Below are 25911 nucleotides of genomic sequence, written 5' to 3' on the forward strand. Positions count from 1 at the left end.
TTTTTTTAATTTTTTTTTTTAATTTATTTATTTTTTTTAAGAAAAGAAAAGGTGCGAACATGTTGTAAAACTTTGGAAGGTGGTATTTATTGTTCATGTCCCCACAGTGCTGTGTACGGGAGACCGGATGAAAAAGCGTTAAAACATCCTTGTTGATATGGATGGGAAAGGGATGGGAGGAAGAAAGTGGCAGAGTAAAATTGCACACACTCGTAGAGACGCATGCATTCACTCACGTACGCACGCACGCAGGCGCGCGCGCGCGCGCACACACACACACACGCACGCACACACACACACACACACACACACACACACACACACACACACACACACAGACACGTAATAATTATTTCTTCAGTTGTCAAAGCACAGGAAGATGGGGAAGAACATTGTCAAAAATGGGAGTTGTACTTTGTGTAGATCTCGATCTCTCTCTCTCTGTCTTACGCACAGACGAAGAAGGAGGGAGAGAGAGGTGGTGATGGTCAAGGCTGACCCTGAGTTCCGTGGTGGGGTGTGGGGGGTGGAGGTTTGATTAGCGGCGTCATGTCTCGTTTCTTTTCTCATCATCGTTTCAGATGTAATTATTTTTCCTCTTTTTTTTTCTCTCTCTCTCTCTGTTTCTTTCTCTTTTCTTTCTTTTCCTCCCTTTTATTTCTTCGCATTATGTATACCCCCTCCCCCCGCTTTTTTTTTTTTTTTTCGTGGTTGTTGCTTTCTTTCGTTGTTGATCTACCTTCAGCATACCATACAGAATCCAATGTAAATCGGTGTATTATTTTTATGGTTTAGAACAGAGTTCTTTAGGAAGAACAAGCCTACACACATCACAGAGAAAAAAAAAGACGGTTCTGTTGTCTCACTTGAAAAGAACACATGAATTTCTTGCCCTTTACTTTTATTTGTTTCGCAGACATGAGTTGAAACATGACTTGGTTTGTATCGTGTATACTTGTAATCTACTTGTTCTGTCAATTTTCCAGACTTGTAGCTTATGTCATGTCGTGAAGTTACGTGCCAGTATCAGATTACGTGTTGGGGGTTGGGGGGGTAAACCCATCATTTGTCATGACTTGGGGAGGGAGAGGGAGGAGGAGGAAAGGGAGAGGGAGAGATGAGGGTGGGGTGGCGTGGCTTATTGAATGATGAATTGAGGGGTGATTGACGGTGAGATAACGAGAGAGAGAGAGAGAGAGAGAGAGAGAGAGAGAGATGCGGAAGGGGGTGGGAGGGTGGGGGGGTGACGGAGTGATGGATTTCCATCAAGTCCTTCTTCCCGTCTCCTATGTCTCTCACACCTGTCAGTTTTCAAGTCAGCGAAACACGATGGAACACACGCAGGGGTGTAGTAAAACTTGGCGAAAGGTGTGTGTGTGGCGCCACGAACCTCCGTGATGTGGCGCCCAAGTGCGCCGTTGTGGTGATGGCTGTATTGAACCATCAGTGCACCGCATAGCAGATACATTACATGGAAGGGGGTGACGGGGGTGTAGGGACAGCAACGATTGGTGTTCGTGCAAGCTGTCGGTGATCGGTGAATTCAGTCACCGCTTGGAGGAAAACAACTTCAGACAAAAAACAACAACAAAAACTGTGTGTGTTAACAGCGAACTGGCGGGCTGAGGCTATTGGAGACTTAACCAGCAAGCGTCAGTAGTCAACGCGGATTCTCTAATCAAGGCTATGCTCATGTAACTCGATGCATCGAGAAAGTTCGATGTGTTTTTGTTCTGTGTTTCATTTCGAGGGGGAAAAAAAAAAGGGGGGGGGGGGGGGGTCCGTTAGAATTGGCTGTGCTGTTGATGAGAAGAAGTGCTTGCCAGATGCTGTACAGTAATCTTTATTTACCCCCCCACCCCACACACAAGTTTCTAGATGACAAGTGGTGCCGCGGCAGAGAATGGTAGCCAGTTGAAGCCACCCATTTGGCGTAGTGAGGGGACTTGTGCGATTAAAAAAAAACTTTGTTATCTTTTATTGCTTTGCCTTAGTTTCGGGGCAAAGGCGGCAGTTGTCGGCTTGAGAAATTAAAATCGGTACAAACGGACTAGTGGACTGTCGGGTACTGTTTGAAGACTGTGCAGTGTTGGCGTGTAGGTTGTTGATTGAGAACGGGTTCAGCGGTGATATCTGATGGAAACCATTACAGCAGTCACTGTTGTTTGAGAGCCAAGAAACCTGGGCGGTTTTTTTGTTGTTGTTTTTTAAAATTTTTTTTCCCCGTTTTCGATGTTGAAGTGTGTTTTGTCTGGCGGGCCACTGTTTTGGTGAGGCTTTTTAAATCCTGATGTTTTGGCTTTTATCAGTGATTGCAGACTGTTGCCCCACATGAAAGCCAGTGCGCACGGACAGAAAGGTCAGTGAGTCACCGTAGAAAAGGTGGTCCGCCGCTGTGAAAACTGAGCGAGAAAAGGTCACAACACGGACACTCCGGCAAGAGTCTTTTAACACGCAGTTCGACTGGTGGTGGTGGTGGTGGTGGTGTACGCCCTTGTCGGGTGGAAAGCGGAATCAGGTTGGACCCCCTTGAAGGAAGTCAGACGCACAATGGCGGTAATGACATTTACCGATCGGTCGCCGCGGAAATGGACTAGTACCGCACGTCTGTCAGTTTGACGGTGCCGGATAATCGCTCTCGCGTGCGTGAAATAACAGATTTAACATATCGTGATACCTGATACGATACGTCGATATTTGTATAGTGCCTGTGATCAGTCAAAGACCAAACTTTAAGCGCTTTACATATGCAGTCATTTGTACAACAGGCTGCCCACCTGGGTAGAGGCCGACTGACAGCTGTCTTTATACGCTCATAGGTTGTTTCCTGTGTCATTCAGTCAGACTTCTTGTCACGCGCAATCAAACATGTATATCCCAGAGTGGATTTTTCTTTAGAACTTTGCCAGGGACAACAACCCCTTTGTTGCCGTGGGTTCGTTGAGTACATGCTGCATACGTGACCTCGGTTTATCGTCTCATCGGAACAGATGACCGATACCAGCAGACTTCAGTCGGTGTCACTGACTGAGAGGACCAACAGCCGTTTGGTCATGATTGAGCTTCACGTTGTTTCACGTCTCTCTTGTGGACTGTGCGGTGTTCTTTCTTGTCACTTTTTCGGTTTTCTTTCTTCACTTTTCCCGTCTGTCATCAAAACTAACAGAAACGGACAGCTGTGTGGGCTGTGGCGAAATTTCGGAAGTTTACCCCCCGCCCCCGTGTTCTCGCTGTAAAGATGGTTGACTGACAGTTGTGATGTTTCTGCGTATAATGCGCACGGGATGAGGGACTTTGACGAAACATGGGGGTGTCCAGTTTTCGGTTTGTTTGTTTGTTTTGTTTTTTTGCTTCCTGTTGAGGTAGAGTAGACAGGCGACTGTTGGTTTTGGACTCACGAAGATGGTGCTGGGTGACTGGTAGTAAGTAGCGAAAGTAGTGCAGTTAATAGGCATTAACTTCTTTTCTTAGCTTCTTTTTTCTTCTGTGTAGAAACGACTGTTTTTTTGTTTTGTTTTTTTGTATCGATTTAATCGATTTGTAGTTAGTCCAGCGTGGTATTGTTCAGCTGTGTTGATGGACCGATCATAGATTAATCTGTTGTTTCCTCTACTCCCCGCCCTCCCTCGGATAAAGGGCGTTCCTGTGGTAACGAACAAAGATCAAAACATTAGCGACTGTTCATACGCAAGTGGCACTGACAAGACAGCAGAATTTCCACTGCTGTGTGACTTTAAAACACTCGAGCACTAGTTTAAAAAAATAAAAATAAAGAGAGAGAGAGAGAGAGAGAGAGAGAGAGAGAGAGAGAGAGAGAGAACTCAGAACTCAGAACTCAAAACGTTTTTATTCAAGGATTAAGATTTTAGGCATTGCCTATTCTTCCAATCTGTCCTTGCTAATCTACATCTAGTACAAATAGCACACACATAAATGAAAGGAAAAAGTTTTCATGCAGAATTGTATACATAATGAAGAAAACACCCCCCCCCCCCCCACCCCCCACACACACACACCCACATCCGTGCACACACATGCATACACACACTGACGCTCGCGTGCGAGCGCACACACATACATACACACACACGCACACACACACACTGACAGCACCCCCTCACTCCCCCCCCCCCCCCACACACACACACACTAAGATTGACAGATGGATAGGACAGTGATTCACAGAGAGAGAGAGAGAGAGAGAGAGAGAGAGAGAGAGAGAGATGTCATCAATATAGAAGTTCCAGAAACATCCGGGTGTTTAAAAGGTACAGTATTGTTACTGTCTCTGAAATCTATGTTGGCAAGTGCAGCATACTACAGTGACTACCACCATCACCAATATTACTTGAACACTTGTCACGATTATGATAGAACGAAATGAATAGATTATGCATGCATAAGAAATAGAACGAGAGAAAAAAAAAAAAAGAAAAAAAAAGAAGAGCAAAACAAAACACGATGAAATGAGAAAGCAAGGAAAGAACAACAACAATAGTAACAATGACTGATACAATAAATAAGACATAACTGACCCCTTTGTTACTGCCTACAGTAATTCAAAGATCAGAGTTATTTACTGTTGGAAGGGGTGAAGATGTTTATGCAGACTTGATTTGAACATAGGAAGAGAACTGCCCGTTTGTATCTGCAAAGGGAGGGAGTTCCACAGTGATGCACCCGAAAATGCAGAGAGAGAGAGAGAGAGAGAGAGAGAGAGAGAGATTACACCAATACATAAAAAGGAATATCGGCATAACCTAGTATTGATTTACTGACGGAGTTACGAGTGTACCCGATGTTTGAGAAGTTGTCGCTGGTGCACGTGAAAGGATGCAGTGCTCCCAAAAGATGGAATCCTCTGTGAATGTTCATGCTCGCAGGGAGCCAGGCTTGATGTTGCTTCAAACTAGCTGGCACTCGCCTATTTTATGAGGTACAGGTTGTGTTCAGTCCTCGGGTTGTTCATTTTTATGAGAAACGTGACTGTGTGCGAATACTTTTGGGGGGTGAAAGGGGGAAGTAAATAGAGTTGAGATTACGTCAGGATGACGCATTTGGAGTTTAGAACACACACACACACACACACACACACACACACACACACACACACACACACACACACACACATATATATATATATATATGCTGTATATGTTTATATGGAGAGAGAGAGAGAGAGAGAGAGAGAGAGAGAGAGATGAACGTTTTTGAATATATAAAAAAGTGGTAAGAGGTTGTGGGTTGCTTCAAAACACTAGAGCTCCTTTTCGACATAGTTAATGATTTGAAAAGAACAACAACTGTAGACAAACGATTAGGAAATTTAAACAAAGGACAAAGAATAAGGGGTGGGGGTGTGAGTCGTCTGCCGACAGACAGAAACGGAAGCCCTTCAATCAGTTGTGAGGAAGGATATGATTGGTGTGCTTCCAAATCCAATGAACTGCAGTGGCTCGCGCAGAATAGGTTGAGCTGACCCCAGTCGTTCTGACAGACAGGATGTTTTTGATTGGTTGTGGCAAATAACCAGCATGGCTTCTTGGATTGTTCTTCGAAGGACCCTGTTGCTGTCTCTGGTGTTTGTGACGAATTTCGGGTGTTTCCAGTTTCAGTGACATTCTTTCAACGTTCTCAACAGTCGAAACAGCGGTGATGACGGCAATGTGTGCACTTGACACCGTGAGTTGAGGAGAAACAATAAAACGAAACAAAAAGCGCTAATTCGGAAGGCGGAGCAGATGACAACAGACTCAGCTAATCTATTTAGAGGCGGAGGAGTTATTGAGTGATGAAACATGTTCTACGGAAAGGGTGTAGCGGACCACAGCACAGCGAGAGAAAGACTTGACCACCGCGACAGCGATAGTTAAACACCAAGCCGATTTACTCGACGAAACAGCGTGTGTGTGTGTGTGTGTGTGTGAATGACCTTGGCCCTTTGCGTCTGGCTGAGGGGGCTTGACAAGAGCCGGTGGTGGAGAGAGGAGGAGGAGGAGGAGGATTGAGATCGTGTGGAGATGAGCGGGACGAGGGGGGGTCAGTGTGTGAGGGGGACTGAGGAACGAGGACTGACGAGAGGGCAGCGAGGAACAGCTTGGGGTCTGTGGGGGACAGGAGGAGGAGGAGGTGTAAGAAGAGGAGGAGGAGGAGGAGAGTTGTATACCTCTGCAGTGGATCACCCTAGATGGGCAACTTCATGCGTAAAATCTGCGAAGCCAATCATGTACTTGTAAGGGACTGTTTTGGTGTTTTTTTCTTTTTATTTCATTTTTTTGCTTTCTTATGTTCTTATCTTTTCTTTTCTTTCTGAATTAATATTTTTCCAATTATTTTCTCATTCTTTCTTGTGAAAGCAGAATAAGGTTGGTGTGTGTGTGTGTGTGTGTGTGTGTGTGTGCCACTGTGTGTGTGTTTCCTTAATCTGTCCATGGCACTGGCAGCGTTACAAAATGGTCATACATGCCAAAGTCCACCCGTGTGTATACGAGTGATCATGGGGGTTACAGCCCACAAAATAAGAAGATGAAGGGAAAAAATTGCCACTGTTTTCTTATTGCCTGCCATGTGTACATGCGTGTGCGTGCGCGACACACACACACACACACACACCCACACACACACACACACACACACACACACACACACACACATACACACACACAAAAGCAAAGCAAGCAAAGCAAACCAAACGGCTACCACCACCTAAACCTTCACCCCCTGTTCTTACATACATGTGCGCATGATTATCACTCACTCCTCTTTATGAAACCATGAAATAAAACACCAGATCTGGACGAAATGACAAAGGTCTTTCATTTTCATTTTTCATATACGAGACTTTTAATTGTTCTTAGATATTTGAAATCCATTAGTGTGATTATTATTATTATTTTTTTTAATGGTTTCATGGATACTTAAGCGTGAATGTTTTTTTAATTTTTTTAATTATTTTTTTTATTAGTTGTCTTATTTTATGTTTGCACTTTTAGCATGAGCTACACAACCATATGTTAATTTTGTTCTGGAGACGATAATGTTGACATGTTTTGACATGGAAAATCCACTTTGATAAGAAAACAAATAGACTAGTAGGTTTGGGGGGAAAAAAAAGAAGAAGAAAATACATTTGCAATGTTGCATGCAGAAAAAAGTAATTAAAAAAAAAAAAAAAGTGGGGGGGGGGGGGGGGTGGTTGTGGGGGGTGGCACTCTCACTGTTCTGAGGCACTCTCCCTGTGGAGAGCAGCCCAAATTTCACACAGGAGTAGTACAACACGATACAATACAATACAATGAAAATATAATGATATTTAATGCAATACAATACTTGACGCGACTGTCGATGATGGTGTTTCAGCAGCAGACAGAGCAGAGGAGGGAGTTCATGGATCAACAGCAGCAGCATCACCAACAGCAGCAGCAGCAGCAACAACAACAGCTTCGGGAGCAGCAGCAGCAGCAGCAGCAGCAGCATCGGGAGCAACAGCATCGGATGCGAGAGGCGGAGGTGATGCAGGTGAAGCGGCGGCCATCGCTGTTGTCAGCCGACCAGTACCAGCATCAGCACCAGCACGCCCACCCCTCCCACTCCCAGCTGGACAGGTGAGAGGATGATGACAGTAACGAAGTTAGCTGTGGTTGTTTGTTTGAGAAAAAGACACAGTCTTGTTTGAAGGGGGTCATTTACAGTAAGAGGTTAGCCGTGATTTGTTTGAGAAAAGGCCACAGCCTTGTTTGAAGGGGGTCACTTACAGTATGACTATGAGGTTAGCCATGATTTGTTTGAGAAAAGGCCACAGTCTTGTTTGAAGGGGGTCACTTACAGTATGAGGTTAGCCATGATTTGTTTGAGAAAAGGCCACAGCCTTGTTTGAAGGGGGTCATTTACAATGCAAGATTAGTGGTGGTTTGTTGGAGAAAAGGCCTCAGCCTTGTTTGAAAGGGGTCCCACTCCCAGTTGGATAGGTGAGAGTATGAAAATGATATCGAGGTAAGCCATGGTCTGTTCAAGAAAAGGGCACAGCCTTGTTTGAAGGGGGTCATTTATGATACGAGGTTGGTGTTGATTTGTCAGAGAAAAGGACACATCCTTGTTTGAAGGGGGTCCTTTACAATAAGAGATTAGTGATGGTTTGTTAGAGAAAAGGCCATAGCCTCGTTTGAAGGGGGTCATTCATGATACGAGGTTGGTGTTGCTTTGTTAGAGAAAACGACACATCCTTGTTTGAAGGGGGTCCTTTACAATAAGAGATTAGTGATGGTTTGTTAGAGAAAAGGCCACAGCCTTGTTTGAAGGGGATCATTTATGATACGAGGTTGGTGTTGATTTGTTAGAGAAAAGGACACATCCTTGTTTGAAGGGGGTCCTTTACAGTATGAGGTTAGCCATGATTTGTTTGAGAAAAGGCCACAGCCTTATTTGAAGGGGGTCATTTATGATACGAGGTTGGTATTGGTTTGTTAGAGAATAGGACACGTCCTTGTTTGAAGGGGGTCATTTACAATAAGAGATCAGTGATGGTTTGTTGGTGAGAAGGCCACAGTCTTGTTTGGAGGTCATTTACAGTGCAAGATTAGCCATGATCGAGAAAAGGCCACAATTGAACGTGCATGCACACTTGTACATAAGCACACAGATGCCTGCTTACACACTCCCTGGCTCTCTCTCTTTTGGAAGGGGCTCAGGGAGGCCAGTGTGTGTGTGTGTGTGTGAGAGAGAGAGAGAGTGTGTGCGTGTGTGTGTGTGTGTGTGTGTGTGTGTGTGTGCATTTACTTGCTAAATATCTGTCTGGATGATCCATGTGTGGAAATCCATTTTTTTCTCTGATTATTAATCTTTGCTTTATTCCTGTGTCAGTGTTTTTACTCTTTATCAGGCAGGAATAAAACATGTTTTAATGCTGTTGAGTCAGGAGGTTGTGAAGCATTTTTGCATAATTATTTTTTTCACACAACCTTTTACAAAATAATTATGGTTACGATAGAGCTCTACTTTCAGTGAATGTGGAAATGATGGCTTGTATTCGGTTTTTTTTTTTCTTTTTCTCTCTGCTTTAAATTAGTTTGATTATTGTCTTTGCCTGTCCTTTGTTTCTGAGTTGTGTATTTGCATATCTGTGTGTGTGTGTGTCTGTGTCTGTCTGTGTATGCATGTGTGAGTGTGAAAGATTATCTGATCAAACAGTTAAGCAAGAAAGGAGAACGGAAAGAGAGCCAGACACAGACAGACACAGACAGACAGACAGACAGACAGACAAGGTGGAGGTGATATTGGGGAGGGTAACCAAGCAGACAAGAGTGATGCAGGAGAGAGGGAAGAAAAAGTATGTGCCATGGGGTGAAGAGGGTTAAAAAAAAAAAGAAAAAAAAAAAAGAAAGAAAAGAAATCCTAGTAATGTTACGAATGTTGTGAATGAAGGTTGGTACGCATTGCTGTCACAGTCACTGACGGGAAAGCCACAGTCGCACAGCACAGCGCACCACAAAAGTGCATGCACACAGTCCAACTTGTTGCCTTGAGTTTTAGTAGACTTACCACTGGGGTTGCGGGTGGGGGAAGTTAGTTTTGACTTATAAAGCAATAAAGCAAAAGAAAAAAAAAGTCTGTAGGATTACTGTCACTATTATTATTATTATTATTATTATTATTAATATTATTGTTATTATTATTAGTATTAGTATTGTTATTATTATTTACGCGTGAACCAGACATTTAAATTTCTTTCACTTTATATCTGGAATTAAAAAATTTTTTTTTTACTACCATTAGTTGTTGCTTTATTCCCATTTGAGGAGGGAACAAATAGTCGGAAGATAATATGGCATCCACTGTTACTACTTTGCCCATGGAATGAAACAGTCAAGGGTCTACTTGTAGTAAACTGTTTATAAATTTTTGTTGAATGTCCTTCAGGTGAGCGGTCCAAAACCAAAACCAAAAAAAGGGGTTGGGTGAGGGAGTATTATACAGTAGTCCCCTTGTCTCTAGTTCCTTCCCACTCCTGCAGCCATCCGCTGCTTTTTACCACCATGGGGATGCCGGGGATCTTTCAGTATGTATTTGTATTTGTATTTCTTTTTATCACAACAGATTTCTCTGTGTGAAATTCGGGCTGCTCTCCACAGGGAGAGCGCGTCGCTATACTACAGCGCCACCCCCCTTTTTTTTTTTTTCCCTGCGTGCAGTTTTATTTTTCCTATCGAAGTGGATTTTTCTGCAGAATTTTGCCAGGAACATCCCTTTTGTTGCCGTGGGTTCTTTTATGTGCGCTAAGTGCATGCTGCACACGGGACCTCGGTTTATCGTCTCATCCGAATGACTAGCGTCCAGACCACCACTCAAGGTCTAGTGGAGGGGGAGAAAATATCGGCGGCTGAGCCATGATTCGAACCAGTGCGCTCAGATTCTCTCACTTCCTAGGCGGACGCGTTGCCTCTAGGCCATCACTCTAGCATCCCCTCCTTATGGAAATTCTGTGCTAGAAATTTCCTCTTTACTATTGCTACCTTTTTTTTTTTTCTTCTTTTTTTTTCTTCGCTTCCTTCACTGTTGTCTCCTTTTTCTGTCTTTCTAGTCCAGTCCCCTTTCTTTCTTTTTTCAAGCAAGTCTTGACACTTTTTTTTTTTTTTCTTTTCCACAGTCTGTGATGTACTGTCTGTGCTGTTTTGCTTTGGCTGTTAGGCAGTGAAATTGTTAACACTGGGATGGTCACTAACTGTCCTTTCTGCAGTGGTTTTTTTGTTTGTTTGGTTTTTTTTGTTTGTTTGACTTTGAAGTATTGTTGTTGTTTTTTGTCCTTTTTTACAATTTTTTTATAATCTGGCCTGACATCCTCAGCACGACCTAATCTTAAGATTAATTTTAATCTTAATCTGTTAAGATAATGTTTCATAAATTGTGTTTTGTGGGTTTGTCTTGGTGGTGTTTTTGTTGTTTTTTTTTGGTTGGTTGGTTGGTTGGTTTGTAGATGTGACAGTTTTGTGTTGATGTGGTTAAGCATTTGTGTGGTTTGACAGTCCTGATATGTGGCCCTGTGCGGTTGGCTGGACTATAAGCAACAACAGACAATAACCCCCCCTGCTTTTTGGGTTAAATTTGCCGTCTTCCTGTGCAGCCGTTTTTCGCCCTCCTTTCTTTCAGTACTCATTGTTTTTCGTGAGTGATCCAAACTGACAGTTTCTTAAATCAGTTGTGGCATTGCACACAGTGACAGTGGACAGGTGGGGAGGACACAAGTGTTTTTTGACTCACTTGTGTAAACAAAGTGAGTCTGTGTTTTAACCCGGTGTTTGGTTGTCTGTGTGTGTGTGTGTGTGTGTGTCCGTGTGTCCGTGGTAAACTTTAACATTGACATTATCTCTGCAAATACTTTGTCAGTTGACACCAAATTAGGCATAAAGATAGGAAAAATTCAGTTCTTTCCAGTCATCTTGTTTAAAACAATATTGCACCTCTGGGATGAGCACAAAAAAAGAAAAAAAAAAGAAAAAGAAAAAAGAAGCCTAATTATATACAAACTGCATTTACTGTTATATTTATATTTTATGTATTCTCTAAACTTGGCACTCTGACCTCTTATTCTGACCCAACAACAAGAGGAGTCATTATTATCATTTTTTGTTCAAACAGGAACTTCTTTTGCTAAGCATGGAAGTTTATTTATTTTGCAAACGTTTTGGTGTAGATAGTGAAGAAGGGAAATTACTCTGTAATTAATGCTAGGGGATGTAATTTATCACAAGTGAGTCTTGAAGGCCTTGCCTCTCTTGGGTTTTTTGTTGTCTTCCTGTGCAGCCGTTTTTCGCCCTCCTTTCTTTCAGTACTCATTGTTTTCATGAGTGAACCAAACTGACAGTTTCATAAATCAGTTGTGGCATTGCACACAGTGACAGTGGACACGTGGGGAGGACACAGTGTTTTTTCATGTTTGCCATGGGTGCCCCTTCCACAGGGTTTGTTTGCTCTGTGGTATTGCTGGATACATGGGATCGGGTGGATTTCAGGAAGCTCAAACCTGGAACGTGGAGTTATGCTGAGCTTGCACGTGATGGATGTGTGTGCGTGTGTGTGTGTGTCAGAGAGAGAGAGAGAGTGTGTGTGTGTGTGCGCACGCGCACACACACTTGGGTGTGAGTGAGTGGGTTTTCATGTGAGAGGGGGGGGGGGGGGGGGAGATATAATGTTGTGAATGAGGAAATAGCTGGAAGAGATGGTAGAATGGGGAGACAGACAGCGTGTGTGGGAGCCCTATCTTCTTGGATAGGTTGGGGTAGAAGGAGAGAGGGTTTGGAGGGGGTAGAGTACAGGGTGGGTTAGGGGGTGGGAGGGAGAGGGAGGTGTCTGTTGTTTGAGTACTGCATGGTGGTGTGACATGCTGTGATGATGAGAAGTGACAGCATCTTGGGCTGCCATCTTGATGTGTGTCAGTTTCACTTTTGCCTTTCCTTTCCTTCCCTTCCCACTTCAGACTGCTGGCCTTGCATTGTGTGTGTGTGTGTGTGTGTGTGTGTGTGTGTGTGTGTGTGTGTGTGTGTGTGTGTGTGTGTGTGTGAATGCCTCACTGTGTGTGTGTGTGTGTGTGTGTGAATTAAAATTAGAATTAGAATTAGAATCATATTTGTCATGAAAACCGTATATGAAAGGTGTAAAAACAACCACCGAAACAAGAGAGGCAAGGCCTTCAAGACTCACTTGTGATTCCATTCCATTCCATTCATTCTCCTGCCCGGGATGGGCGTAGAGGAGACATGAGGGATGATTCCGTAGTCAGACGACGCCATCCGGTTCTATCTTCTGCCTGTCGTATCAGCGTAGCGCTATCCATATTGGTCCATTCCTTGATGTTGTCCATCCAGCATTTGGCTTGCCTCCCTCTTCGCCTACCACCCTCTAGCGTTCCCTGTAGAACTGTCTTTTGCAGTGTCTACACGCCACTTGTGATACACTTAAAAAAAAAAATCTAATTGTTAAAATGTGTTCTGTATTTGTTATTATAAAGCTTCGGGTTAAAAAAAAAAAAAAAGAAAAAAAAAAAAAGTCCTAACCAGATTTGAACCCCATGTGTTCGGGTGAGAAGAAATGTTTTGGTGTCATATACTGTACCATGTCAAACTGATGTAAACTAGGCCTATCGGTTTGCTCTGCTTGGCCAATAAAACAAAGGGTAATAACAACCACCAAAAAAATTGTGTGTGTGTGTGTGTGTGTGTGTGTGTTTGAACGAGTGAGTGTGTGTTTTTCTGCTTTGTATGTGTGTATTTGTGTGTGTGTTTGTTTGTTCTTTTGCTCGCTTTGTGTGTATGTGTGTGTTCATTCATTTGTGTGTGTGTGTGTATGTGTGTGTATTCTTTTGCTTTATGAGTGTGCATATGTTTGTGTTTGTTCTTTTGCTTAACATCTATCCACAATTATGTCTGACCTTTTTGATGGCTTGTGAACCACGGAAGATCATTGACCCATGACCCAGAGACGTGAAGTATATATATATGAATGGAACAGAGACATGTGATATAAATAATGTATAGTCTTTCTCGTTGTTTCTTTTGATTTTTTATTATCAACCCCTTGACTGATGATTGAAGTTCCGTTTCATCTGCTTTGTGCATTGAACTTACCAGTGGTGTCACAGATCTTGCTGAATGAATGTCATATAGTTCCCAAGAGGAGGAAGTCCTGAGAAAGTATGGTAACCCGTAAGCTCCAGTTTTATTTCACTGATAAACATACTTTTCAGCAGCGGTCCAGGGGTTAACCCATTCCAACCTACAGTTACATGTCTGTTACAACTCCTCTGAATCAGCATTGCATGAGACTACTGCAGAAAAAAAACCAAAACAGGGTGGTTCATTAAAACAGCGAACATCAATGGAGAATTGTTGATCTGATCGGTCAAACAGCGCTTCATTTTCATGCTTCCAGACTTAGTAAAAGGTTCAGTTTAGAATGCCCGCTGTACTAAACAAGAATGAATGGAATTAGAACAGTTTGTTGGTATGAGAATACTCGTACTTGGGGAAGTAATCATGGTACGAGTTAACTCGAACCTGGGGTAGAGTCAGTTAACAAGAATCATATTAAAGTCATTATTTTAATCTTTTTATTTTTTCCACACACACACATTCACTTTAACACACAAAGTGACCTTCTTCCATCGTCGTCTTCTTCATTCATGGGCTGCAACTCTCACGTTCACTCATATGTACATGAGTGGTCTTTGACGTGTATGCCCGTTTTTACCCTGCCATGTAGGCAGCCATACTCTGTTTTTGGGGGTACAAAGTGACTATCTTCTGGTGGTTTTTTTTTGTTTTTTGCTGCGCTGCTGCTGACAGAGGGGGAGAGAGTTATCCCCACTACGGGAAGGACAGCCTGGCCGTGATGGCCCCCAACCTGCCTGGCCCTTCCCATGGGGCCATGGGGTCGGCCTCGCAGCCCAAGAGGGCACGGCTGGCTGTGGGGGGTGGGGAGCGCCACGTGGACCTCACGCAGCCCCTCCATGTGGATGTGGAAGTGAAGCGGGTGAGCTGAGGAAGTAGTGTGTTGGTAGAAGGGGAGGGCTGGGAGGGTTGGTGTGTGTGTGTGGGGGGGAGGGTGGGGGGGGGTTGGTGGGTAGGTGTGGGTGGGGAGGGGGGGGGTTGGTGTGTATGTGTGTTGGTTTGTGTGTGTGTGTGTGTGTGTGTGTGTGTGTGTGTGTCTGAGCTTCAGAAGGAGAGGTATACGCTTGCGTGTGTGTGTGTGTGTGTGTGTGTGTGTGTCTCAGCTTGAGAAGGAGAGGTATACACTAGTGTGTTTGTGTGTGTGTGTGTGTGTGTGTGTGTGTGTGAGCTTGAGAAGAAGAGGTACATGCTTGTGTGTTTGTGTGTGTGTTGTGTGTGTGTGTGTGTGTGAGCATGTGTGCATGTGTCAAGTCTTGAGGGATGAGCTGTGTGTGTGTGTGTGTGTGTGTGTATGCATGCGTGGTGTGTGTGAGGGGGGTGGGGGGTGGGGGTGTGGGGCTTCAGGAAAAGTATAAATGTAAAAGAGTGTGTGAATGAGTGAGTTTGTGTGTGTGGTGTGTGTGTGTGTGTGTATGTGTGTGCGTGCGCCTAGCCTTGTGGAGGAGGGATGTGGGTGTGGGTGTCATTGGTGTGTCTGTATCTGTATGTGTGTCTGTGTGTGTCCAGGTTTGAGGGGAAGATGTGTGTGTGGGTGTGGGGGGGAGAAAGAGAGAGGAGTTTTTATGTATGATTTTGAAGTGATAGAGAATGTGCATTCGTGTGTGACAAATGTGTCTGTATGTGTGAGAGAGTGTGAGTGTGCATGTGTTTGAGAGAATGCACAATTTTTTTTTTTTTTTTTGCTGCCCCATCATCTGCACTGTTTCACTGGCATTACTCCCATGCCGCTCATTTAGATTCCCCCATACATAGCCACACCCAGTTCGTCCGTCACAGTTCCGGCGTCGGCAGTCCGCAGGGAACCATCAATGCTTGGTTGCCAGGAGGCCACACACTAAAGGAGACCCTGCACTGCTGTTGAGTTACTTCGGTGGTGTTCAGTGGTGCCTGTTCTGATTTAACGTACTTAGGACACCACCTACTAACGACAATAATGGCTTAGTCACGGAGCCAGACTGAGTGAGCGTCCCTCCCAGAGTGGAGACTGCTACCACGTCCCTCAAACAACAGCCCCCATGAATCTGCTGACACTGAAGACATTGACAGGACTCACCCCAAGCACGAAAGTGGAGGGGTATCGAAACTGAGGTCACCATGAGAACAGGGCCTGAAAGGCCACAGACTTTGAGACTGTTTTGTTTATATTGATGATGGAGGAGGAGGAGGATGACGATGACAATGTTGCTATGGAGATCCATTTTGGTTTGGGACTACGTGACAAGGCTGTACTCTACGCTTCCTGTAATAATGATATCCCGGTGTTAACCAGGCCCGAGAGATACAGACACTTGCAGTGTTGGTCAGGTAATTAGAGCAACACACCCAAATACGCATCCTTGAAGTGGATGACACTCGACTGTGTGGTCCCAGTCTCCCCATTTATGCCCACAGCACACTCAACTCTGGGTAGGAGCCAGTCGCTAGCTGAAAAACCCACCACCACTGGGATTCGAACCTGCGTCCTCCCAGCCGTCAGTCCACAACACTAGAGAGCATGCACATTGGCATTGTGGCACTTGTTGCATGAGAGGAATTTATAGACGAATAGGATGGTGGATGTTTCTGGCCATGTTGATAGACTGCACCTGTGCCCACCCACAAACAAGCATGCCCCCCCCCCCCTCCCCCTCCACACACACACACACACACATGCGTGCAGGCACGCGAATCAGTTTACAGTGAATCTGTTGGCTCAGTCCCACGCCTTCTGCCCCGCCTCTTCCTCAATCCCCTCCTTACTCTGAAACTCTGAAGTCTACTGCCCTCCCTCAGCCCCTTCCTCTCTGAAGTCTACTGCCCTCCCTCAGCCATTCCTAACTTTCAAACTCTGAAGTCTACTGCCCTCCCTCAAACCCTCCTAACTCTGAAGTCTACTGCCCTCCCTCAGCCCTTCCCAACTCTGAAGTCTACTGCCCTCCCTCAAACCCTCCTAACTCTGAAGTCTACTGCCCTCCCTCAAACCCCTCCTGACTCTGAAGTCTACTGCCCTCCCTCAAACCCTCCTCACTCTGAAACTCTGGTGTACTGCCCTCCCTCAAACCCTTCTTACTCAGAAACTCTGGTCTACTGCCCTCCCTCAAACCCTCCTAACTCTGAAGTCTACTGCCCTCCCTCAAACCCTCCTAACTCTGAAGTCTACTGCCCTCCCTCAAACCCTCCTAACTCTGAAGTCTACTGCCCTCCCTCAAACCCTCCTAACTCTGAAGTCTACTGCCCTCCCTCAAACCCTCCTAACTCTGAAGTCTACTGCCCTCCCTCAAACCCTCTTAACTCTGAAGTCTACTGCCCTTCCTCAAACCCTCCTAACTCTGAAGTCTACTGCCCTCCCTCAAACCCTCTTAACTCTGAAGTCTACTGCCCTTCCTCAAACCCTTCTAACTCTGAAAGTGGTCTGCTGCCCTCCCTCAGACCTTATTAACTCTGAAGTCTACTGCCCTCCCTCAAACCCTCCTCACTCTGAAACTCTGGTCTACTGCCCTCCCTCAAACCCTCTTAACTCTGAAGTCTACTGCCCTCCCTCAAACCCTTCTAACTCTGAAAGTGGTCTACTGCCCTCCCTCAAACCCTCTTAACTCTGAAGTCTACTGCCCTTCCTCAAACCCTCCTCACTCTGAAACTCTGGTCTACTGCCCTCCCTCAAACCCTCCTCACTCTGAAAGTGGTCTACTGCCCTCCCTCAAACCCTCCTCACTCTGAAACTCTTGAAGTCTATTGCACTCGCTCAACCCCTCCTAACTCTGAAGTCTACTGACCTCCCCCCAACCCTCCTAACTCTGAAACTCTGAAGTCTACTGCCTTTCCTACTCTGAAGCTCTGAAGTCCCGCTTATGGCAGGAGCCGGCGTACATGCCTCAAGTGGAGGCCATCTCGCCCACTCTGCCCACGGAAGACTCCACCAGCCGGCAGTACAAGGAGGAGCTGCTGCAGAACATCTCCAAGCTGGATGGGGAGATCACCTCTGTGGAGCAGCAGATCAACAAGCTGAAGAAGAAAGAGGTGGGTGTGAGGGGTTTGTCCCAACAAGGTGTAGAAGAAAGTGGGTTTTGTGTGTGTGTGTGTGTGTGTGTGTTTAACAAGGTATAGAAGAAAGGGTTTTGTTGTAACAAGGTGAAGAAGAAAGAGGTGGGTGTAAAGGGTTTGTCCCAACAAGGTGTAGAAGAAAGTGTTTTTTTTTAATGTTTTTTTTTTTTAACATGATGTAGAAGAAAGGATTTTGTTGTAACAAGGTCAAGAAGAAAGAGGTGGGCGTGGTGGGCGTGAGGGGGTTTGTCCCAACAGGGTGGAGATGAAAATTTTTTTTTGTGTGTGGTTATTTTGCTAACAAGGTCTAGAAGAAAGGGTTTTGCAGGAACAAGGTCAAGAAAAAATGAGGTGTGCGTGAGGGTTTTGTCATTACAAGCTCAAGAAGAAAGTTTTTTTTTGTGTGTGGTTATTTTGCTAACAAGGTCTAGAAGAAAGGGTTTTGCAGGAACAATGTCAAGAAAAAATCAGGTGGGCGTGAGGGTTTTGTCATTACAAGCTCAAGAAGAAAGTTTTTTTGTGTGTGTGGTTATTTTGCTAACAAGGTCTAGAAGAAAGGGTTTTACAGGAACAAGGTCAAGAGGAAAGAGGTGGGCATGAGGGTTTTGTCATTACTCATGGAGAAACTTTTTTTGTGTGTGTGTTTTTGCCAACAAGGTATAAAAGAAAGGATTTTGTTGTGACAAGGTCAAGAGGAAAGAAGTGGGTGTCAGGGCTTTGTTGAAACAAGCTCAAGAAGAAAGGGTTTTTGGTGGTGTTTTTTTTTTTTTTTTTTTTTTTTGCTAACAAGTTCTAGAAGAAAGGGTTTTGTTGTAACTAGGTCAAGAAGAAAGAGGAGGGCGTGTGGGGTTTGTCCTAACAAGAGTAAAGAAGAAAGGGTTTTTGATGTGTTTTTTTTTGTTTTGTTTTTTTTGCTAACAAGGTCTAGAAGAAAGGGATTTGCAGTAACAAGGTCAGAAAGAAAGAGGTGGGTGTGAGGGGTTTGTCCTAACAAGACTCAAGAAGAAAGGGTTTTTGGTGGGGTTTTTTTTGGCCAACAAGGTATAGAAGAAAGGGTTTTGTTGAAACAAGCTCAAGAAGAAAGGGTTTTTGGTGTTTTTTTTGTTTTGTTTTTTTGCTAACAAGTTCTAGAAGAAAGGGTTTTGTTGTAACTAGGTCAAGAAGAAAGAGGAGGGCGTGTGGGGTTTGTCCTAACAAGAGTAAAGAAGAAAGGGTTTTTGATGTGTTTTTTTTTGTTTTGTTTTTTTTGCTAACAAGGTCTAGAAGAAAGGGATTTGCAGTAACAAGGTGAAAAAGAAAGAGGTGGGCATGAGGGGTTTGTCCTAACAAGACGCAAGAAGAAAGGTGCTTTTTTGTTTTTGTTTTTTTGTTGCTAACAAGGTCTAGAAGAAAGGGATTTGCAGTAACAAGGTCAGAAAGAAAGAGGTGGGTGTGAGGGGTTTGTCCTAACAAGACTCAAGAAGAAAGGGTTTTTGGTGGGGTTTTTTTTGGCCAACAAGGTATAGAAGAAAGGGTTTTGTTGTAACAAGGTCAAGGAGAAAGAGGTGGGTGTGAGGGTTTTGTTGAGCTTTTTTTTTTTGAGATGGGTGTTCACTGTTGTGTTTGGTTGGGGGCTAAGCTAGAGATGGGGAAGGGTTTTTGTGTGTGCTTGTGTGTGTGCATTTCTGACCTTCCCCAGACAAAAAAAAGAAAAAGAAAAGAAAAAAGAAAAAAAAAGAGGAGAAAACACTGTTCTTGTCTTCAAAGATTGATGAATTAGCTTTTTGATGAAGAAGTCAGTGAACACAGAGTATTCATATTCATATAATGTTAGATGATTTATTAGTCTGTTTTTTTTTTCTTTTTGATTTATCTCGGTTGAATTGACTGTTGAGCTAGGAAAGGGATTGATCAGTTGATTGTTTTTTTAATAATGAAGGTTATGACGACGACAGTGACAGTGACACTATCAGTGAGTGACTTTGTCTTTTGATTTTAATCATGAAATGACAGTGGAAGAAAATGGTGACAACAAAACAAAATGCATACTTAACCCATTCAACCCTGGGGGTGGGGGTGGGGTTACAGCCTTGGCAGACTTCCCTAACACATTGATGCGGAAGAATGCATACTTTGGGGGGGGGGTGGGGTTACCACCTTGGCAGACTTCCCAAACACATTGATGGTGGAAAAACACATAATGCAGGAATGTGGACATGGTTTTATTGAACAGACCTGCTAGTGCCTGAACCCCCTTCGTGTGTATATGCAAGCAGAAGATCAAATACGCACGTTAAAGATCCTGTAATCCATGTCAGCATTTGGTTGGTTATGGAAACAAGAACATACCCAGCATGCACACCCCCGAAAACGGAGTATGGCTGCCTACATGGCGGGGTAAAAATGGTCATGCACGTAAAAGCCAACTCGTGTGCATACGAGTGAACGCAGAAAAAGAAGAAGAAACAAATTTTGACACACAGAGCAGTGGTGGGGTTCAGGGTTCAGTGAATTGATACCTTTTTTTTTTTGTTGTTGTTGTTATTCACTGATTTGCATTTGACTGTTCATTTTGGAATGCTTCATGATGCCCGGCCCCTGACCTTGTGGACCTACTGACCTGTTTAACCCCCTGGCAGCGTCAGTTGGAGTTGCAAACGGCCAAGGCACCAGAAGAGAAGCAGCCGCCTACCCCGGAGCTGCCCACCCCAGAAACCAAGAACCAGAGTCTGGCGCAGATCATCTACGCTGAGAACAGGGTGGGTGCGGCAGCCAGTGCCATCCGTGCTCCTCTTGGTGGGCGGTCATCCAGTGGTGCACATTTCACGCAGAGAGAAATCTGTTGCAGTTTGAAAATAACTGCTATTATTATTATTATTATCATTATTATTATTATTATTGCTATGTTATTATGATGTAATTATCATCATCATTATTATTGATACTTAACTCTGACTTGTCTCCAGTCACAGACCAAACTCTGAAGGGGTTTACAAACATGGAGTCATTAGCACAACTTTGCTTGGGTGAAGCTGATTGACAGCTGCCTTTACTAATTAGGTGCTCATCATTCGTTTCCTCTGTGATTCAGTTATGCTTTTCACATGCATGCGCGTGCACGTGCACACACACACACACACACACACACACACATACCCACACCCACGCACGCACGCACGCACGCACGCGTTCATTCTGTTTTTTCCAATGCTTTACAAATTACCACTCTCATTTCCCCCCCCCCCCCTCCATTTCCTTTCATGTCTGCTCTGTCTTGCTCAGTTTGATTCCAGCTAGTATAAGTGTTGAGGTGCCATGAATGTGCAAAAGGTGTTCAGATTTCTGTTGAAGGTTCATGTTGGGTACATTTTTTTTGAAAAACTCATTGCTGGATACATTTTAAAGGTTCATTTTCTTCCCTCCGTTTATTCATCTGTTTATTTGTTGTACTGTTTGTTGATATGTGGTGTGTTGCTTCCTTCCTATTTGTTCAGTTGTGCATGTTAACTTTTGTGTTGCTATTTGGTTTTTGTCTCTTTACAAAAAAGGTTCATGGATAAATTTGTACTGTATGTTTAAGTTATGTGTGCTTTGCGTTGCAGAGGAAAGCAGAAACGGCTCACAAAATGCTGGAACAGTTGGGCCCCAAGATTGAACTGGTTAGTATGTTTTTCTTTTCTTCATAAAAAAAGAAAGAAGAAGAAGAAAAAAAAGAAAGAAAGAAAGAAAGAATACATACACAACCTTGTCCTACCCTCACCCCTCCAACCCCCACACCCCACCCCTGGAATGCTTCCTCCCAACATCTACCAATCCCACCACCACCATCATCATCATAGGTTGCCAGACTTCACAGGGGTTTTGATTAAGAGTCTCCCCCCCCCCCCCCTCCCCCCCCCCCCTGTTGCTTTGGGGCCCAAACACGATTGATTGGATGGGTCTGTGTTTTGACTGTATTGTCCACGCTGGTGGACCACCCGCCTGCCTGCCTTTTCTCCAGGCTCGAGAATTAATTTAGGGAGGTGTGTGTGGGGAGGGGTGTGGGGAGGATATAAAGGGAATGAGGAAGGGGTAACTCTATGCAGTACTGACGGTTAACCCATTTCAGCCCCAGGGAGTTTACAGCATTGGCAGGGTCCCCTGCCATACTGATGGGGGGAAAAAACAAAGAAAATATGCTGAAATTGACCGGGTCCCCCCCCCCCCCCCACCCCCCCAAACCCCCCTCTGAATTGACACATGATGACACAACTGGAAATACTGTAGAAGTTTATTCCTTTTGCTAGTGGTTTATGCATGTGTAGGAGGAACGTGTAAGCCGTTTAGATGACACAAAATTTTCATGCAAGGGCAATGGTTGGGGCACAGGTCTGATAAGCACAGTTGGCTTGTTTCTATCATGCCATCATGAAAAGGGGAAAATATAACAAACAGACAACGCCAAAGCATAATATTTTGTAGATAGATTTCAAATTACGTTGCAGAAAAAAAAAATCGACATACGCGCTTACATATTACATTGAACAGAAAGAAAGAAAGAGAGGAAGTGGGAGGGAGGGAGGGAGTTGAGGAGGAAGTGGTTGTGGAGGAGAGGGGTGTGGATGACAAGGAAGCGACTGCGTGGAGTGCATTCCTGGGGCAAGGGGTGCACACATGGGGTCAAACCTCTCAGCTGATTTTCTTTTTCTTTTCTTTTCTTTTTTTTTCTTCTTTCTTTTTGTTTGTTGTTGTTGTTGTTGCAAGAATGGATGTGATGCTCTTTCCACCATCTATCTTCTCTGCAACCCCCTTCCTCCTCTCCCTTCCTCCTTCCCTCCCTTCTCCCTCTCTTCCTTTCCTCCCTTCCTCCTTCCCTCCCTTCTCCCTCTCTTCCTTTCCTCCCTCCCTCCTTCCCTCCCTCCCTCCCTCTCTCCTTCCTCCCTTCCTCCTTCCCTCCCTTCTCCCTCTCTTCCTCCTCTCCCTTCCTCCTTCCCTCCCTTCTCCCTCTCTTCCTTTCCTCCCTTCCTCCTTCCCTCCCTTCTCCCTCTCTCCCTCCCTCTCCCTTCCTCCTTCCCTCCCTTCTCCCTCTCTCCCTCCTCTCCCTTCCTCCTTCCCTCCCTTCTCCCTCTCTTCCTTTCCTCCCTTCCTCCTTCCCTCCCTTCTCCCTCTCTTCCTCCTCTCCCTTCCTCCTTCCCTCCCTTCTCCCTCTCTTCCTTTCCTCCCTCCCTCCTTCTCTTCCTTTCCTCCCTTCCTCCTTCCCTCCCTCTCTTCCTTTCCTCCCTCCCTCCTTCCCTCCCTCCTCCCTCTCTTCCTCCCTCTCTCTCTCACTCACTCTCTCACTCTCAACAGTTTTCCTCTCTTTCCTTCTTCGTATCTCTTCCTCTCTTACCGTCTTCTTCCCTCTCTCCTTCATGCAAAAGCATACTATGTTATTTTGTGGGGAATTGTGTATTTTCTATGCCATTTATTGTTCTTGTTGTTGTTGCCATGCAGTGTTTTTTGGGTTCTTTTTCCTCCTTTTTTCAGTCTTCTTGTATTTCCTAGATTAGTTTATACGTTTTCTTTACGAGGGTAGGATGAAATCAGGCCGATAAGTGCCTATTCCTTTTCCCTCAATAAAAAAAGTTCGATTTCGATTTCGATTTCCTCTGCCTCCTCCTCTGTCCCTGAGGGTGATAAAAGGTTTGAGAGGAAGGTGGTGGTGGTGGTGGTGGTGGTTGATGGGCGGGTTGGAGGGGTGGTGGTACCAGATGGTGGTGTCTTTTTCCTCCTTCCTGTTTCCCTTACTTGAAGGGCCTGGAGTGGGGTGAAAAGAGTGCAGAGTGAGTCGTGGTTGGCTGGTTTTAGGGAGGATGGATGGTGTAAGTGGGAGGGCAGGGGGTGTGGGGGGATGGGGTTGCTTCAGTCTCTTTTGTTGTATCATGTTGTTATTAGTCTCCCTCATCTCCACCATAGGCAGGGCAGCTGTAGTCGACCCGGGACAGTTCACCCACCACTGTAGGCGACTTTTTGTCAGCATGGAGGGGTCATGTTGAATGAACTGTTTTTCACATTGTCACAAAAGTTTGTCAGCTGCAACCAACTTTCCTGCTTTCTCTCCCCCCTTGACTAACTCCCCCACCCCCACCCCCCTTGGCTGAGTGTACTGTGTTGTTCTGAAGCAAACTGAATCATGTGACTGAGAGTGTCTCAGTCTAAAATATTTGGCACTCGGGGAGTGTTTTTTCTCACAGGAACAAGAAGAATGAATGAAGGAAAGAAAAAAAAAAGGACATGGGTCAGTGACATTTTTAGGATGGAGAAGATGATGGATTTAATTGGTGGTGGGTGGGGGGGCATGGTTTTTAGAGGGATGGGAAGGGGTTAAAATGATGGATGGAAGGAAGAAAGATGATGGAAGGAAGGAAGAAAGAAAGTAGTTAATGGCGTGGAGAGCCTTGGCCAAAGGAATGGTTCAGCGCTTATAGCTTTTAGAGGCGTTTGATTGGCTAAGAGCGGACCAGGCAAAGAGGGGCGTCTTTTCACTGTTAGCCACGTGAAATTTGGCCAGGCAGAGCAAACCGATAGGCCTAGTTTGCATCAGTGTGACATGGTAAGTATATGTATCACCAAACATGCAGTATAATACAAACTCCTCCTGTTAGTTGAAGAAAAAGGTCAGGGTGTGAAGTTTATTGTGTCTGCTCAAGTCAAAGTGGAGAGAAAGTAGTTCCATGACAACTTTTTTTTTTGTTTTTGGTTTTTGCTTTTGTTTTTGAAACTAGTATACTTCCTGATTTCATAGGTTTGACAAATAATAAAAAAGAAAAGGGAGTATGTCCTAGAAATTTACAATACCTTTTCAGTTGTTTGTTTTTAGTTCCCTGTTTTCCTCGGGCCAATTTTAAGAGTTTTACTGCTCTTTTCTGGGCCAGGGGATGGGGGGGGAGGGGGGGGGGGGGAGGTAATCAGATTCGGGATTTGAAGCCTTCCAGGGTTGTGCTGAGAGCAGTCTCAGCAGGAAGGCTGTTCCAGTTTGTTATTGTTATTGTTTTGTTTTGTTTTGTTTTGTAAGGAAGTTGTGTTTTTACTTTTTCTTTCTTTTTCTTTCTTTTTTCATTCATTCAGTCCATTCTTTTTGTACTATTTTTTTTTCTGCTTCTCCTCCTCTTCCTTCCGTCGGTGTATCTGTGGATGTATCCACAACTTCATTATAGGCCGTTTTCCGGTTTAAAGGGCGCTGCCATAGCCGTTAGTATAAATAGTCCGTATGCAGTCATGTTCCGGTTTACATTGACCTTGTTAGTTATGTATGAAGCATTCACTTTTGTTGTTGTTGTTGTTAAAGTTGCTGATAATTCTCATTCCTGACCACAAGTAGGGGGGGAAAAAAGAGGATATGGGGGTGAAATGGTGGATCAGCAGATGATCAGCAAATTGAAGAAGAAAATTATAATCAATGGGAAAATCTGAGATAAATATGGTGTAAATATTCAGAATTTACAATATTTCTTTTCATATTATTATTGTTTTGTTTTTGTTTTTTCTTTTGAATTTTTAGTTGCGGTTTTCCACTGATGCATTTGGGTATCCTTCCTCGGACACCACCACCATTCCACACCCCTTCCACTGAATATCTGTTTCATTTTTATTGCTTTGTCTCTTTCTTTCACAATGGATGTTTTTCAATCCTTTTTTTTTTGTGTGTGTGTGTGGTTTCAGTTGTTTTGTGTTCTATTGTACTTTACCAGTGTATGTTTTGTTGTTTTTTGTTGTTGTTTTTTTTGGTACTGTTTGATGTGAGAAGGGGATGGGAGAGAGAGAGAGAGAGAGAGAGAGAGTGTGTGTGTACGTGCTTTTGTGTGTGTGTGTGTGTGTGTGTGTGTGTGTGCTTGTGTATGTGTGTGTGCTTGTGTGTGTGTGTGTGCTTGTGTGTGTGTGTGTGTGCTTTTGTGTGTGTGTGTGTGTGTGTCTGTGTGTGTTTGTTAGTATAGTAGTGTTCCTTTCTTTTAATGTCTAGTCACATTGTCGTATTTGATTTTGTGTGATGTTAGATGTGTGTAATTAGATTGTGTGTGACATTAGATATTTTATATTTGAATGTTTGTGATATTAGATATTTTGTCTATCTTTCACCACTGTCGTGTATCTGTAACCTAACATGCACACACACACCCTCTCTTCCCCTACCCTGCCCTGCCTTCATCTCTCTTTCATCCCCTGCCCCCACTCTTTTTTCTTTACAGTTTTGTTAGGATTTTGTTTTTTCAGTCCAGTAATATCAGACATGTGTGCC

The 25911-nt window shown here is 44.3% G+C and overlaps 1 protein-coding gene across 11 annotated transcripts in view; it reads left to right on the forward strand.

The window, feature by feature from the left end:
• LOC143288597 (uncharacterized) overlaps nucleotides 1-25911 on the forward strand; it is a 201240-nt gene that overhangs the window by 115787 nt on the left and 59542 nt on the right. For 8 of the 11 annotated variants that reach the window (XM_076597231.1, XM_076597224.1, XM_076597226.1 and 5 more), the window contains exons 3-7: nucleotides 7360-7604; nucleotides 14334-14520; nucleotides 17493-17654; nucleotides 20297-20416; nucleotides 21260-21316. In XM_076597231.1, the coding sequence (XP_076453346.1) occupies nucleotides 7360-7604; nucleotides 14334-14520; nucleotides 17493-17654; nucleotides 20297-20416; nucleotides 21260-21316 (771 nt within the window). Of the gene's footprint in view, nucleotides 1-6041; nucleotides 6233-7359; nucleotides 7605-14333; nucleotides 14521-17492; nucleotides 17655-20296; nucleotides 20417-21259; nucleotides 21317-25911 lie in introns of those variants that run through there. The other 3 variants (XM_076597232.1, XM_076597233.1, XM_076597227.1) reach the window with 3 other exon arrangements.

The sequence above is a fragment of the Babylonia areolata genome, chromosome 12, assembly GCF_041734735.1.
Source record: "Babylonia areolata isolate BAREFJ2019XMU chromosome 12, ASM4173473v1, whole genome shotgun sequence".
NCBI classification, from domain to species: Eukaryota; Metazoa; Mollusca; class Gastropoda; order Neogastropoda; family Buccinidae; genus Babylonia; species Babylonia areolata.